Source organism: Amaranthus tricolor, chromosome 8 (assembly GCF_026212465.1).
Source record: "Amaranthus tricolor cultivar Red isolate AtriRed21 chromosome 8, ASM2621246v1, whole genome shotgun sequence".
NCBI lineage: Eukaryota > Viridiplantae > Streptophyta > Magnoliopsida > Caryophyllales > Amaranthaceae > Amaranthus > Amaranthus tricolor.
The window spans coordinates 18741890-18754547 of record NC_080054.1 but is presented as its reverse complement, the minus strand read 5'-3'; the positions used below and the strand labels follow the sequence as shown (position 1 = coordinate 18754547).

At 29.2% G+C, this 12658-nt stretch overlaps 1 protein-coding gene across 1 annotated transcript; it reads left to right on the top strand.

Annotated features, from left to right (window-relative positions):
- Positions 1-2287: 2287 nt before the first annotated feature.
- Positions 2288-9646, top strand: LOC130820372 (L-ascorbate oxidase homolog). Its single transcript, XM_057685722.1, has 8 exons — positions 2288-2388; positions 3384-3560; positions 3696-3805; positions 4860-5130; positions 5804-6258; positions 7634-7999; positions 8426-8504; positions 9005-9646. The coding sequence occupies exons 2-8, from the start codon at positions 3414-3416 to the stop codon at positions 9200-9202; spliced, it is 1626 nt and encodes a 541-aa protein (XP_057541705.1). The 5' UTR covers positions 2288-2388; positions 3384-3413; the 3' UTR covers positions 9203-9646.
- The last annotated feature ends 3012 nt before the right edge of the window (positions 9647-12658 follow it).

Below are 12658 nucleotides of genomic sequence, written 5' to 3'. Positions count from 1 at the left end.
ATAATTATCTGTCTTGATATATGGAAAATAAAATAACAAACTGACCTATAATAAAGTATGAACACTTTCCGTCCCAGTCATAATGAATTAATGACAAAAAGATAATTTTTAAAAAAATATAAAAAACTGAGAATATAATATAACATTAAATAAAGAGAAAATAAAAGGTTAAGATACATGATCATTCCAGAATACCTCAGAGTTTAGATGGGGGTTTTTACTTTTCCTTAAAAGAGGCTAACATATCATATCGGTATTCTCAAGGAGGAAGTAAAGAGAGATGCGCACAGTTAAGAAAATCCCAGCTGATACCTGAATCCAATAGGAATCGAACCCCAAACCTTCTGATCTACATGCAGATATTCTGTTAAATAAAGAGAGAATGAATTATAAATATATTATTTATAGAAAATTTAAATATGTAGTTAATATTAATAGAAGGTGACAGAATCTAATTCTAAATAAAAAAATAATACAAAATAACTAGACAATTTAACATAAAAATTGATACAAATTAAGTGGAGCAAACAAAATAAATTTTTTATATTCAAAGATCCGTCCTCAGCTCCGTTACTGCCGCTTTATACATGATTTTCTTGGCACCACCGACACATTATACATCGGCTACTCCTATTTTTTAATTCCTCGGATGACAACTTACATTAAATTGCCAATTTGGTCCTACTTAGAAAGAGAAGATCTTAGTAAATAATAGTTATTTGTGAGGTTGATAAATTATTCTTATGTGGTACGATGTAAAAGACTTAGAGTTTAGATTTTCTTTAATTTTATTTATTTTAATATTATTTTTTTATATTTTTATAGTAATTTATATATCACAGTTATTAATTAAAAATTTTTATAGTTCAAACAACCAGCATTGGGAGTTGGAACTTGAACTATACCATCTCGTTCTTGTAACATTTGACTTTCTTCCAGTCTATCCCTTTCTAATTTTTTCATTAGATTTGCTTTTTAGCAATTAATAAATACATTTTGTAAATAATTATGAAAATTCATTTCTATAATTGAAAATTTTTTTAATAAAATCGTAAAAAGATATATTTTAATTATTATATGTCTATCAAATTGATGTTTAAATCTCCCTTTACTTACATGAAACATACGGGTCCAACAAAATAAAACAAAAGGACATGGTAAATTTGATAACAAAGTTCTATGAATGATCTTCAATATTTATGAAGTTCTACGTATAATATAGAACTATTAAATATGAGTATTATGAAGTTGCAAAACAAATTAATAATCTTATACTATCAATAATTTCTTTATTTTTTAATAAAAAATTGAAAATTAATTAACTTATTTTAATAATATGTTTTTAAGTTTTTTCATTATGAACACAATTACTATCAAAATATAGCAAAATGTATATAATCACAAGCCCTTATAATTCTGCTGACATTACTCATGCCTATGAAATCCCATTGAAAATTTTACTTTCTATATATATAAGTATTTATCATGATCGATTTTGTTCATTCATTCTGCATTTTCATTAACTTTTTGCAATATAAATATATCTACTCTTTTTGTCCCAACTTTATATATATATATATATATATATATATATATATATATATATATATATATATATATATATATATATATATAAATGGGTAATTGTACATATTAATAATTTAATTTTAGAAAAATTAATTTAAATTAATTATCTCGATTATGACTTATCAACTCAAATATCTTTAGTATTGATAAACTCAAAATATTTCATAATATTTTGTTAAACTAGAATATTCCATACTTTTGAAATTACCTTTTCATAGTAATCAGAAATTTTACTCATTTTCACTAAATAGTCAATTTGTTTGTTCGATACTTTGCATTGTTATGAGAATATTACTATAATAATATGAATTATTTTGAGTTAATCAATATAAGAAATTATTTTAAGTGAATTAGTCATAGTGAACAGAATTTCTAAAATTCTATGTTAAAATTAATGACTATAACTTGATAAAACTTAAAAAAAAAAACAAATTTAAAAAAATCAAGAATATCATTTTATGATAGGATCGGATATAGTATATATAAATAATTTCCTCATATATGAATTAACTAAAAAAATGAAATCATCCATATAGGAATAAAATTATAATATTAAATAATATTGATATGATAGAGTAATTAATACTCAAAAAGCAAGAAAGCCGCAATTTTAGAGAGCCATTATGAAGTGCGTTATAGCAAGATCTTTAACACGCTGAATCCAATGGACTCAAAAGTTTGCATAAAAGAAAATAGGAGCTTTCGTTGCAACTTGGCCAACCTTTATAAACTCCTTTTTTTGCATCTCTTCTTCATTTTTTACAAAAAGGAGATTGGATTGTGCCCCTCTTCTTATACAAGGTAATGTATGCTATTAACCACTTTGTTTATGTATAATCTTCATTGTTATTATGTTTTTATGTTCATTTGTAGAATCCTACAATTGTAAAGACGTATATATAATAAATATATACGTTTTTGTTTGATTTATTTAAGTCGTAAAAAATTGTGAAAGATCATGTTAAAGCTCTAAAATGTGCATATACGAATCTTTTTATTATTGTAAAAATTTTGTGTATACTTGGTCTATGCTATTTTATTGTGAACCAATCTACAAATAAAAGTATTTCTTAATGATTGTATTTGATAATACTTGTTAAGTAAAAAAATATACTATTTTAATACCTTTTAGGACTTACTTGGATTCTGTGTAAATATTTAAGGGGTAAATAAAAGTCAAAATAGAAAGAAAAAAAAAGTTAGTCAGATAGAATCATAGAAGATTAAAGAAATTTGATTGTTAGAGAGAAGGAAGAATTGGGATAGAAAGTAATGAAAATGGATAAAATAACAATTACTTTCCTCATATTAGGGTATAAATTTAGCCTAGGGGAGGATAGAGGAATACTTTCCTACCAACAAGGGAAATCAATATCATTTTTAATTCATTTTTTTTAGTTTATTTTCATTCTATTTTTTTACAATTATTTCAATTACTTCTTTGCACTTCTACTTATCTTTATTCCATTAGTTTGACTTTTTTACCTCCTTAAATATTTACACTCAATACAAACGAGCCTTTAAGGTTGTTCCACACCAACACAAGTCCGTACAAGACTTTTTCGTTTCTTCATTGCTACACTAAAAGAGTGGATAGAATTCTCTTGAAATGAGAGATAAATAAAATTTGAGCATGATCCTTATGTCATGTTATTTTGTGATATAAAACGAACTCAATCAAAAACTTAAGAAATATATTATGTACCCAAGTAAATATCATAATTCATATAGTTCTTATATTTATCACCAAAGTTGGGTCTGATTTTTTGATATGTTGCTTCATTTTCATTTTGCAGATATATTATAATTAAATATCATTAATTAAAATGGGGCATATTACATTCCTGTCTTCCATTTTTGGAATTTTAGCTTTATCAAGTATTTTCAGAATTCAAGCAGAAAGTCCTTATAAATATTACACTTGGAGGATATCATATGCAACAATTTATCCTGGGAATTTTCCTCCTCAAAGGGTTGGTTAAATTTTCTGTTAATTTCAATTACTTATGAAAAAATTACCATTTTCAACTATGCTATCATTATTATTTTCTGTATTTAACCACTAATTATATAATTACCTTCTCTAATTTGTCTTCAATAAATTGCAGGGTATTCTTATAAATGGCCAATTCCCTGGTCCAACAATTGATTGTAATACCAATGATAATCTCATTATCACTATTATTAATCATTTGGATGATCCATTCCTCATGACATGGTTAGTATCCAATTACTCAATTCTTTTTATGGTTTGTTACTTGTTATTCTATTAGAATAGATTACTTAGGGATATATTGACTACTCCTATTCAAGCACATGATTAAGCAAAACAATTTCAATACTCCCATGTCTGTCTGAAATTGGATCATTTAACTCATAAAACTCTCACAAATTTAAGACTATTGGTGCTATGAGGGATAGTAGGAGTACCCATTTGGTTAATGATAATTAAATAGTTTTATTTGATTAGTTTAAATTTTATTGAAAGATATTATGTTATTTTCATGGTAATTTAAAATTTTATCCTTATATATTTTTTTATTTATAATTTTTCATTTGACATTGACCTAATACTACTTTCCTAAATAGCAAGAGCAGAATTGGAGAACATATTCCTAGAAGGATAATATATATTAGAATAGAACAAACATAACTTCAAACCTCGCCAAATAGTCAAAAGATATAAGCCAGGTTAGAGAAATGATAAAATATATAATATATTTTTCAATCACAAACATTAACTTAAATTTCCGTGTGAATTAATTCTTATATAGTTTGAAAAAAAAATTTAGTGCATCACTTCACATAGTAGGCTAAGGGTTATCCGACTCCACTTGACTCTTCTAACTTGAAAATTTCGTATATTTGTGAAGGTATGAATTGATAAAACAATAAGATAAAATTATTGTATTGTGCTAGTGTGACATATAAATAAGCGAAAAAAGTATCTAAAATTAAAGTAGTATATAGCTATAACGACATTATTACTTAATTTGAACGAGTATTATATATAATAAACTATAATTTTTTTTGTATTAGTTACATGATGGTCTGTGCCTAAATACAAATGACTACTTTTTTGAAAAAAAAATCAGCCAAAATATAAATGACTTCTTTGTTAAGTTTTATATATGCATTATATTTATTTATGGTACCTGTACACAAATTGACAAATTGTGTGCATTACTAATTATAAAATTATCAATTTTATAACATTGACTTTATTATGGATTTTGATTTAAACTTTTTGAACCCACTTACTGTATATGTAGGAACGGACTTTGGCAGAGAAAATCATCTTGGCAAGATGGTGTATTAGGAACCAACTGCCCTATTCCAACACATAGAAACTGGACTTACACAATGCAATGCAAGGATCAAATTGGTAGCTACATGTATTTCCCTTCTACTTTGATGCATCGTGCTTCGGGTGGTTTTGGTGCTATCAATATTCATAGAAGATCCGTTATTCCTCTCCCTTACCTTCAACCTACCGATGAATTCTCCCTCCTCATCGGAGATTGGTACAAAACTGACCATAAGGTACTTACCTTACCTCTGTCTCGCTCATTCCCCCACATTCTCCTTTAAAAGCTCACATTGAAAATATTATCTCACTAAAGTAGAGCGATCGATGGTTAATGATAATTAAGGAACTTATTCTACAAAAAATCTACTAGTAATGAAAATTATACATAAACCTATTAAATTAGTGGATCGTGTTGGATGTGGATCGATCGGGTTTGACCCATCGGTTCATATATTTATATCTCCTATTACTTATACAAATTTTTAAATGAAATGGTATTATGGTGGACTATTTCTATTAGGCTGTTCCATGTATATCTAATGTGTTAGGTGATCATCTATAATTTTAAAGTGATCAATTATGAAAATTGATTAATTAAATGGACATGTCTCATGATAAATAGTAACTGAATTAATAACAACTACGAAAAAATCGTAGGTTACAATTAAAAATTAGTTGTAAATATTCTTGTATGAACTCAAAAAATCAATAAAATTTTAGAAATACGAGTTGGATCCGTTTGGTCTCAATCTAGTCGGATTAAAATTTGACCGTTCTAGTTTTACATGTTATTAGATTGATTAAACGATCACGATGAAGTTCTCAAAATAAAATTTCACAACAAACTAACATAAGTAAACTATTAACCGATTGAAACTGAATTTTACTGATACCAACACATTGCAGGTTCTTCAAAAAAGGCTAGACAATGGATATGGTATGCCCATGCCCGATGGCATACTTATAAACGGGCTTCAAACATTTAGTACCGATAGAGCTTATACGGGTCAAAAAGGAAAAACCTACTTGTTTCGTGTGGCAAATGTAGGAATAATGACTTCCATTAACATAAGGATTCAACAACATGAAATGAAGTTGGTTGAAGTTGAAGGTTCTCATGTCCTTCAACAAAATTATGAGTCAATTGACATTCATCCAGGCCAATCTTTGGCTTTTTTGGTTACTCTAAATGGCACAATTAAAGACTATTACATTGTTGCTTCCACTCGTTTTACCAAACCCATTCTTAATACAACTGCAATCCTGCGTTATGAAGGGTCTAATATTAGTGCTTCGCCTCCTTTGCCTCTTGCCCCTACTTATGAGGTTCATTGGTCTATGAAGCAAGCTAGAACTTTCAGGTACGTACATTTTTCTCTCTAATGGTTTACTTTCTGTTCGATATAATCTTTTTTTTCTTTTTTTTTTGAATTTGTGACATTTCAACATAATTTGCTTTTAGTGGGATATATTTAGCGACATTTAATTTAAATGTCGTTATTTCAAATTGTTTATATTATATATAGGGGATTTAGTGACATTTGTTAGATCCTTTTGCAACATATTAAAAAAATCACACTAAAACTTTTTACGACATAGGATCTAGTGACATTTCTCACAAATGTTACTATAAAATATAATAACAATTATATATGCCACTAAACACCAAATAGAGTGTCGCTAAATCAATTTATGGTGGAATTTTAAATAAACACTAATAATTATTATATTAAAAATATAAATTAGTGGCATTTTCTTAATGCCACTAAATCTAATATCGTAAAAGATTAGATTTGTTATAGTGTGATGAAATATAGCAAATTTAATCAGATGATTAGTAATTAATACACGTAACAATATGTGGGAAATGAGTTGTATGAGATTAATTACACTCAAACGATTAAACGAACATCTTAAGTTCCACATTGAAAAAATAAGACAGGGTTAGTAAGTTAAGTGATTTAACTCCAAATTTATAGTAGTATGAGTTTTTTTTTTTGGAAAGGTGTCCAAAAACGGACCTAGCAATATTGATTTTTCATGTACGTGTATGTGATGGGCCCTATAATTACTTGCATATAATTTTGAATTGCACGATTTTAAAATTCATATTAATTTAGGTTAAGTAAATTTTAATTTGTTAGGAAGTACACGCATCTTGTACTTTTTTAATCAATTGGAGAATGGAACACATGATATAATTTAATTATGATCATAATAGGGTAAAAAATAATTTTAATGGCTAAAGTAAATGGATAGTTTGTGGATAAGATGAATATTATATAGATTACTTTGACGCCTATAACTTACATATGTTTTGGGAATCATTTTAAAAAATGTGCCTTAAAATGTCGTCGCTTTAGCTACTAAAATTATAATTGCCGGTTTATCGTCCATTTTTGAGTGACGGGTAGCCTATTAGCTAGGCATTATCATTTTCATCATCTTTTGTTTTGTAACCTAGTAATTTTTTTAGCATGGGCGATAAAATTTTTTTGGTATCCAAAGTTCTTTTTCTAATAGAAGTCTTGGATATGATAAACATATTCCTAGAAGGAAAAGTGGGTTGTCTACCTATTTGTCTATGACTATATTTACCTATTGAAGTTCTCATTATTACCTGTTTACTTGACATTAATGTGATAATTGACTTTTTTTAAAAAAAAAAAATGTGACAATTGACAAAATATATTTTTATTTAATTAATCGTGATAATGTTATTTGGAACTTATTCAGGAGAAATCTTACCGCAAATGCAGCAAGGCCTAACCCACAAGGATCATTCCATTACGGGCAAATAAATATCACAAAAACAATCATTTTAGGCAATTCAGCCGAGAAAATTAATGGTAAATTGTATTATGGAGTCAACAATATTTCGTATGTGAATCCAGACACACCACTCAAGCTTGCTGACTATTACAATATTCCTGGTGTATTTGATCTTAGTACGGCCCGGGATAAGCCCACACCTGGCCCTATGGTTCAAGACACCCCTGTTTATGGCTTGGCTCTTCATGATTTTCTTGAAATTATCTTCCAAAATAACGAACCCACCACCCAATCTTGGCATCTTGATGGCTACAATTTTTTCGTCGTCGGGTAAGCTACTATTTTTTCTACTCGTAATTAATTATCAAGGTTGATACTGAAGGTAGACAAAAAAAGTCACCGTTTAAGGACCAATATAATTAGGAGTCAAAATTTTTGATATAAGGAGTTATTATAACTAGAGTGTCATGAAACTAATGTATTAATTGCGAAACGTCTACTCCTCTGATCAAGAGAACGTTTTTCAATGAAATAATGTTAAATTAAAACAAGCAATAATTATATTCTAATAAATTGTATTAGTTGTATTGTTTAAATCATATATGAAGTTTATTTTATATTGAAACAGCTTCAGGTAACAATTTATGATTATGAAATTGTTATAAAGAATAATAGCGTAAATTGTGGAATATGACATGAGACAAAGAGGGTAAGAAATATGGTTTTCACAATTCTAAAAGGAGGTAAACATTTCAGATACGGTGCATTTGAATGGAGTCTTAAATCGAGGAAGACGTATAATTTGGTGGATGCTGTATCAAGAAGTACCGTTCAGGTTAGCTAACCAATCAACACCCTATTATCTTTAATCTTTTGAAACTCATCTAACCATTTGAATTTGCTATTAAGAGTAACAAATTATTAGGGGAAATGTCACTTTTAGTAATAAACTCAAAAGGACAAATTAAAAGAGTACACTTTTATCTCTTAGCTTAAGAAATTGACATGATGGAAATATGTTATTCACTTATAATCTGTTACTTAAACTTTAATTTTCACGTATTAAATTAGGTATGATAAAAGCTGACTCAATCTACTAATCCGACCTAAATCTACCATAAATAAGTGAGAAAAAAAAAAATATGTCACTATATAAACTTAACGAGCTACACGTATTATTATCAATAAGTTAGAATAGTGAGCCTTTTGTGGCTTGTAAATTGGTCAACTTTTTTTTTATTCTTATTTGGTTTGTCCAGACACTTCTTAAATTCAATATAAGGAACTAAAGTCATTCTATGTTACTCGTGCTTTTTCTTGCTAATTTTTGGGCAGGTGTTTAGAAACTCATGGACGGCAGTATTAGTTTCTCTGGATAACAAGGGAATGTGGAATTTAAGATCAGCAATTTGGCATAGACAATACTTGGGGCAACAAGTTTATCTCAGAGTGTGGAACAATGAAACCAGCTTCACTACAGAGAATCCTATCCCTCCAAATGTTCTTAAATGTGGAAAGGCTGCTAATTTCTAAGATAAATTTACAAAATTAAGTTATTTAAATAAGCTTAACAAAAATGTTTTATTTTAAACAAAGAGATTAATAGGAGTATAATATGTTAGTTCACATAAAATTGTTTGATGAGAGACTTATATTATTGTATTTAATCCTTTGTTACTTGAGTTATCCGGTTACGAGGTGGACTTAAATATAGATGTAATACAAATCTCTCATCATACATGTCAATTACAATAATACTTGTTTGTTAGGGTTACACATAAATGATGCTCTCTACAAAGTTGTGCAATTAGTTCAAGAATTGAAAAGAAAATTTTTGAAAAGCATATTTATTTGTAAATTGAATTATATGAATCATGAAAAGTGATGTTCCCCCTCTTTCTAACCGAAAGAGAATAGCTTGGACCCCAAAAATGACAAAAGAGAATGTAGAAAGTAACGAAAAACAATGCAAAAACAAAAGAATAACAAACACAAGTGTTTATGAGGTATCTTTGATACCTCCCTCTCGAATCAAGTTTACTTTCATTAATATATTCAACAATACACTAATGATAAACCTCACTTTCTTGAGAATGAGAATAAGCTCTCAAGATAGTGATTCCATTAATGGATTTTACCCATAATCTAATACATAGAAGAAGATAACTCTAATGGTTTATACAAACCCTAGTTTCCCTCTTATATTAGCCTCACTTAATCCTATTCTAAACCTGATTTTGGACTATATATAGTTCCCCATATGTCTAAAATAACCCTAGGACAAGTTACTACGTAATCCCCAAACAAACGACCCACTAATAAAACACACAGAATGGCCATTGACCGACTTGCTCGGACGAGCATACATACCTCCCAAATGAGCGGCTGGTCATACACTATTCTGCCATACTACTGCTTCACGCCTCAATCAAGCACTCACCTTCTTGTGCCTTGCTCGTTTAAGGAACACACAAAGGCACTTTTGTTGCAATATCTTGCATTGATCAATTCCTCCCTTGCTTTGCCCAGTGCCAATACTCTTGTTTTTCGTTGCAACATCACCATGACACACCAAAAACCCTCTTGTATTAGCCTCACTTGACGAGTGGTTGGTCAGACACTGTGCTGCCTTGCTGCTGTGATCGAGCACCTACCTTCATGAGCCTTGTCTTGTTCAAGGAACACCCTAATGCTATTTTGGTGTACTCTCTTGCATTGATCAAGTCCTCCCCTACCCTGCCCAATGAAACCCTTATGCATCATACTCTTGTTCTTCATTGCACCATCATTATGACACACCGAAGACTCTCTTGTGACACCATGTGCATTAGCTTGAGTGATCAAGCCATCACCTTCACACTTGGTTGATTTGGCACTTGCACTAACACAAATATTGTGCAAAAATTATTTTTTTTGTTGTTGTTCATTAATTGGTCTTAGTTTATACTCCCTCATATTCCTTTTAAATGTCTTATTTGGTTTTGGCACATTTTTAATGCACTATTTCAAATTATAAAAATTTGATATTAAATATTGATGTGCAAATTTTATTTAACCGCAAGTGCACGGTGTACGTGTAGTCGCGGGTTGAACACAAGGAAGTTAGGACAAGAAACTTGCTAATTTCGATTAGTTATATTGCTCAAAGAGAAAAATATTTGGTTGGTTGTTTAACTAACAAACTACAAATGCAATAAGAAATATGTATTAAACTATATGATGAAGAGCTCTAGGGTGTCAGGAATCCCTTAAAGTCTTTTATGATCAAATTATCATTAGTGTCTATGAGATGTCGGATAAATTACATGGTTAAACATGATCTTATTAATCTCAAATTCTCGCTCTATTGATTAACTATTAGATTTAGACCCTACTAATTCAATTCTCACACGCTATTTTTATTGAACGAATTAATAAGAATTTAACTAGAATTTAACTAAAATTTACCCTAAAGCAAAGTCGATCCCAATCTCATACGCTAGTTCTATTACTAGTCCGACAAAGTGTATTAATTTAGGGTTATTAGCACAGTTTAACCACTTTAATCCTAATTTCATAGACACTTTTAATAATCAAATCATACTTAACTTATAGGTTCAAACCCTTACCCTTGATCTACTCACTAATCATGGTAAAAGCAATAAACACAAACCCTAAGATGATACCTAGACATGGATAAAAATAAAATTAATGACAAATTCAAGAGAAGCAATAATTAAATATCAAGAACACAACAATTAATCAAAGACCAATAAATGAAGAACAACAACTAGTTTTAATAAATGACAATTTCTAGGAACAACAATTAAAGTTTGACAAGAAAAGATTAAACTAATACAAATTTGATAAAGAGAGATTAAACTACTAATAAGAAAGTAAATTAAAGACAACAAATTAAAAGCTTACAAGTATTAAAAAAGGAGTTCTATGGAGGAAGATGAAGCAGGAAGGAGGAAGAAGGGGTTTTTCAATCTCCCCCCTTATGCTCCCTAATTGAGGCTTAACCTAATTGTCCCTTATTATTCACTAAATAAACCCTAAAAAGTTAATTAATATAAAGATAAAATAAAATAATACAAAAGTAGAGTAATTGGAAAAGGTTGCATGGAAATCCAGAAGCTAGAGCCGACTCGGTGGCCACTTCCACGACCAGGAAGCTGAGTCGGTGTTTCATGCTGACAATTTCAGAAAACTTCGAACGATCGTCATTTCTTTTTCGGTTATCGGAATTGAATATATAAGTATCGTTGGAACGCTCTTGAAGTTTTGTTTCCAATGCAGCAAACCTTGTATTAATAAGATCTTTCTATCAAAAGTTATGACCAAAAGAGTAGACATGTATCAAATTTCACCTTACAACTTTTGCACCATAAACACTCTTTCACTCTTTTGCTCATTTTCTTTATAGAAAAACATCTTCACCCGAGCTAAAATCCCCTTAGTAAACTCCGTCATCATTAAAACCAAAAGAATTATGCTTACAACAATCAAAACCACTCAAAATTAACATGAAAAATAACAAAAATGTCTAAAATAGTACTCCCCCACACCAATATAATCGTCACATTTCTTTATTTGGCAAAACCATATCAATTGTCACATTTCTATTTTTGTCAATCCTTTTTTTTTACCTAAATATCCTTAGTTCACACAAGTAATTACGAATATACCCCCATATACCTTACTTACCCAACTATCCTTCACTACTTACTCTTCACTAATTACCCTTCACTACTTACCCAACTACCACATTTTTAATGGACCCCACACCGCTCTTAATATCCGTGCCCAAGCAAATGAGACATTTATATTGGTGTGGAGGGAGTATAAATCTTCAAAATAAGCATAAAATTACTAACAATAACCATCATTAAGGAGTATAAAATGATATACATAAGAGTAAATAATTGCACTTATCAAATATCTCTAATTGTGCATGAGTAAAAATTATAAAAGGTTGATATTAATAAAATTACAATAATACGAATC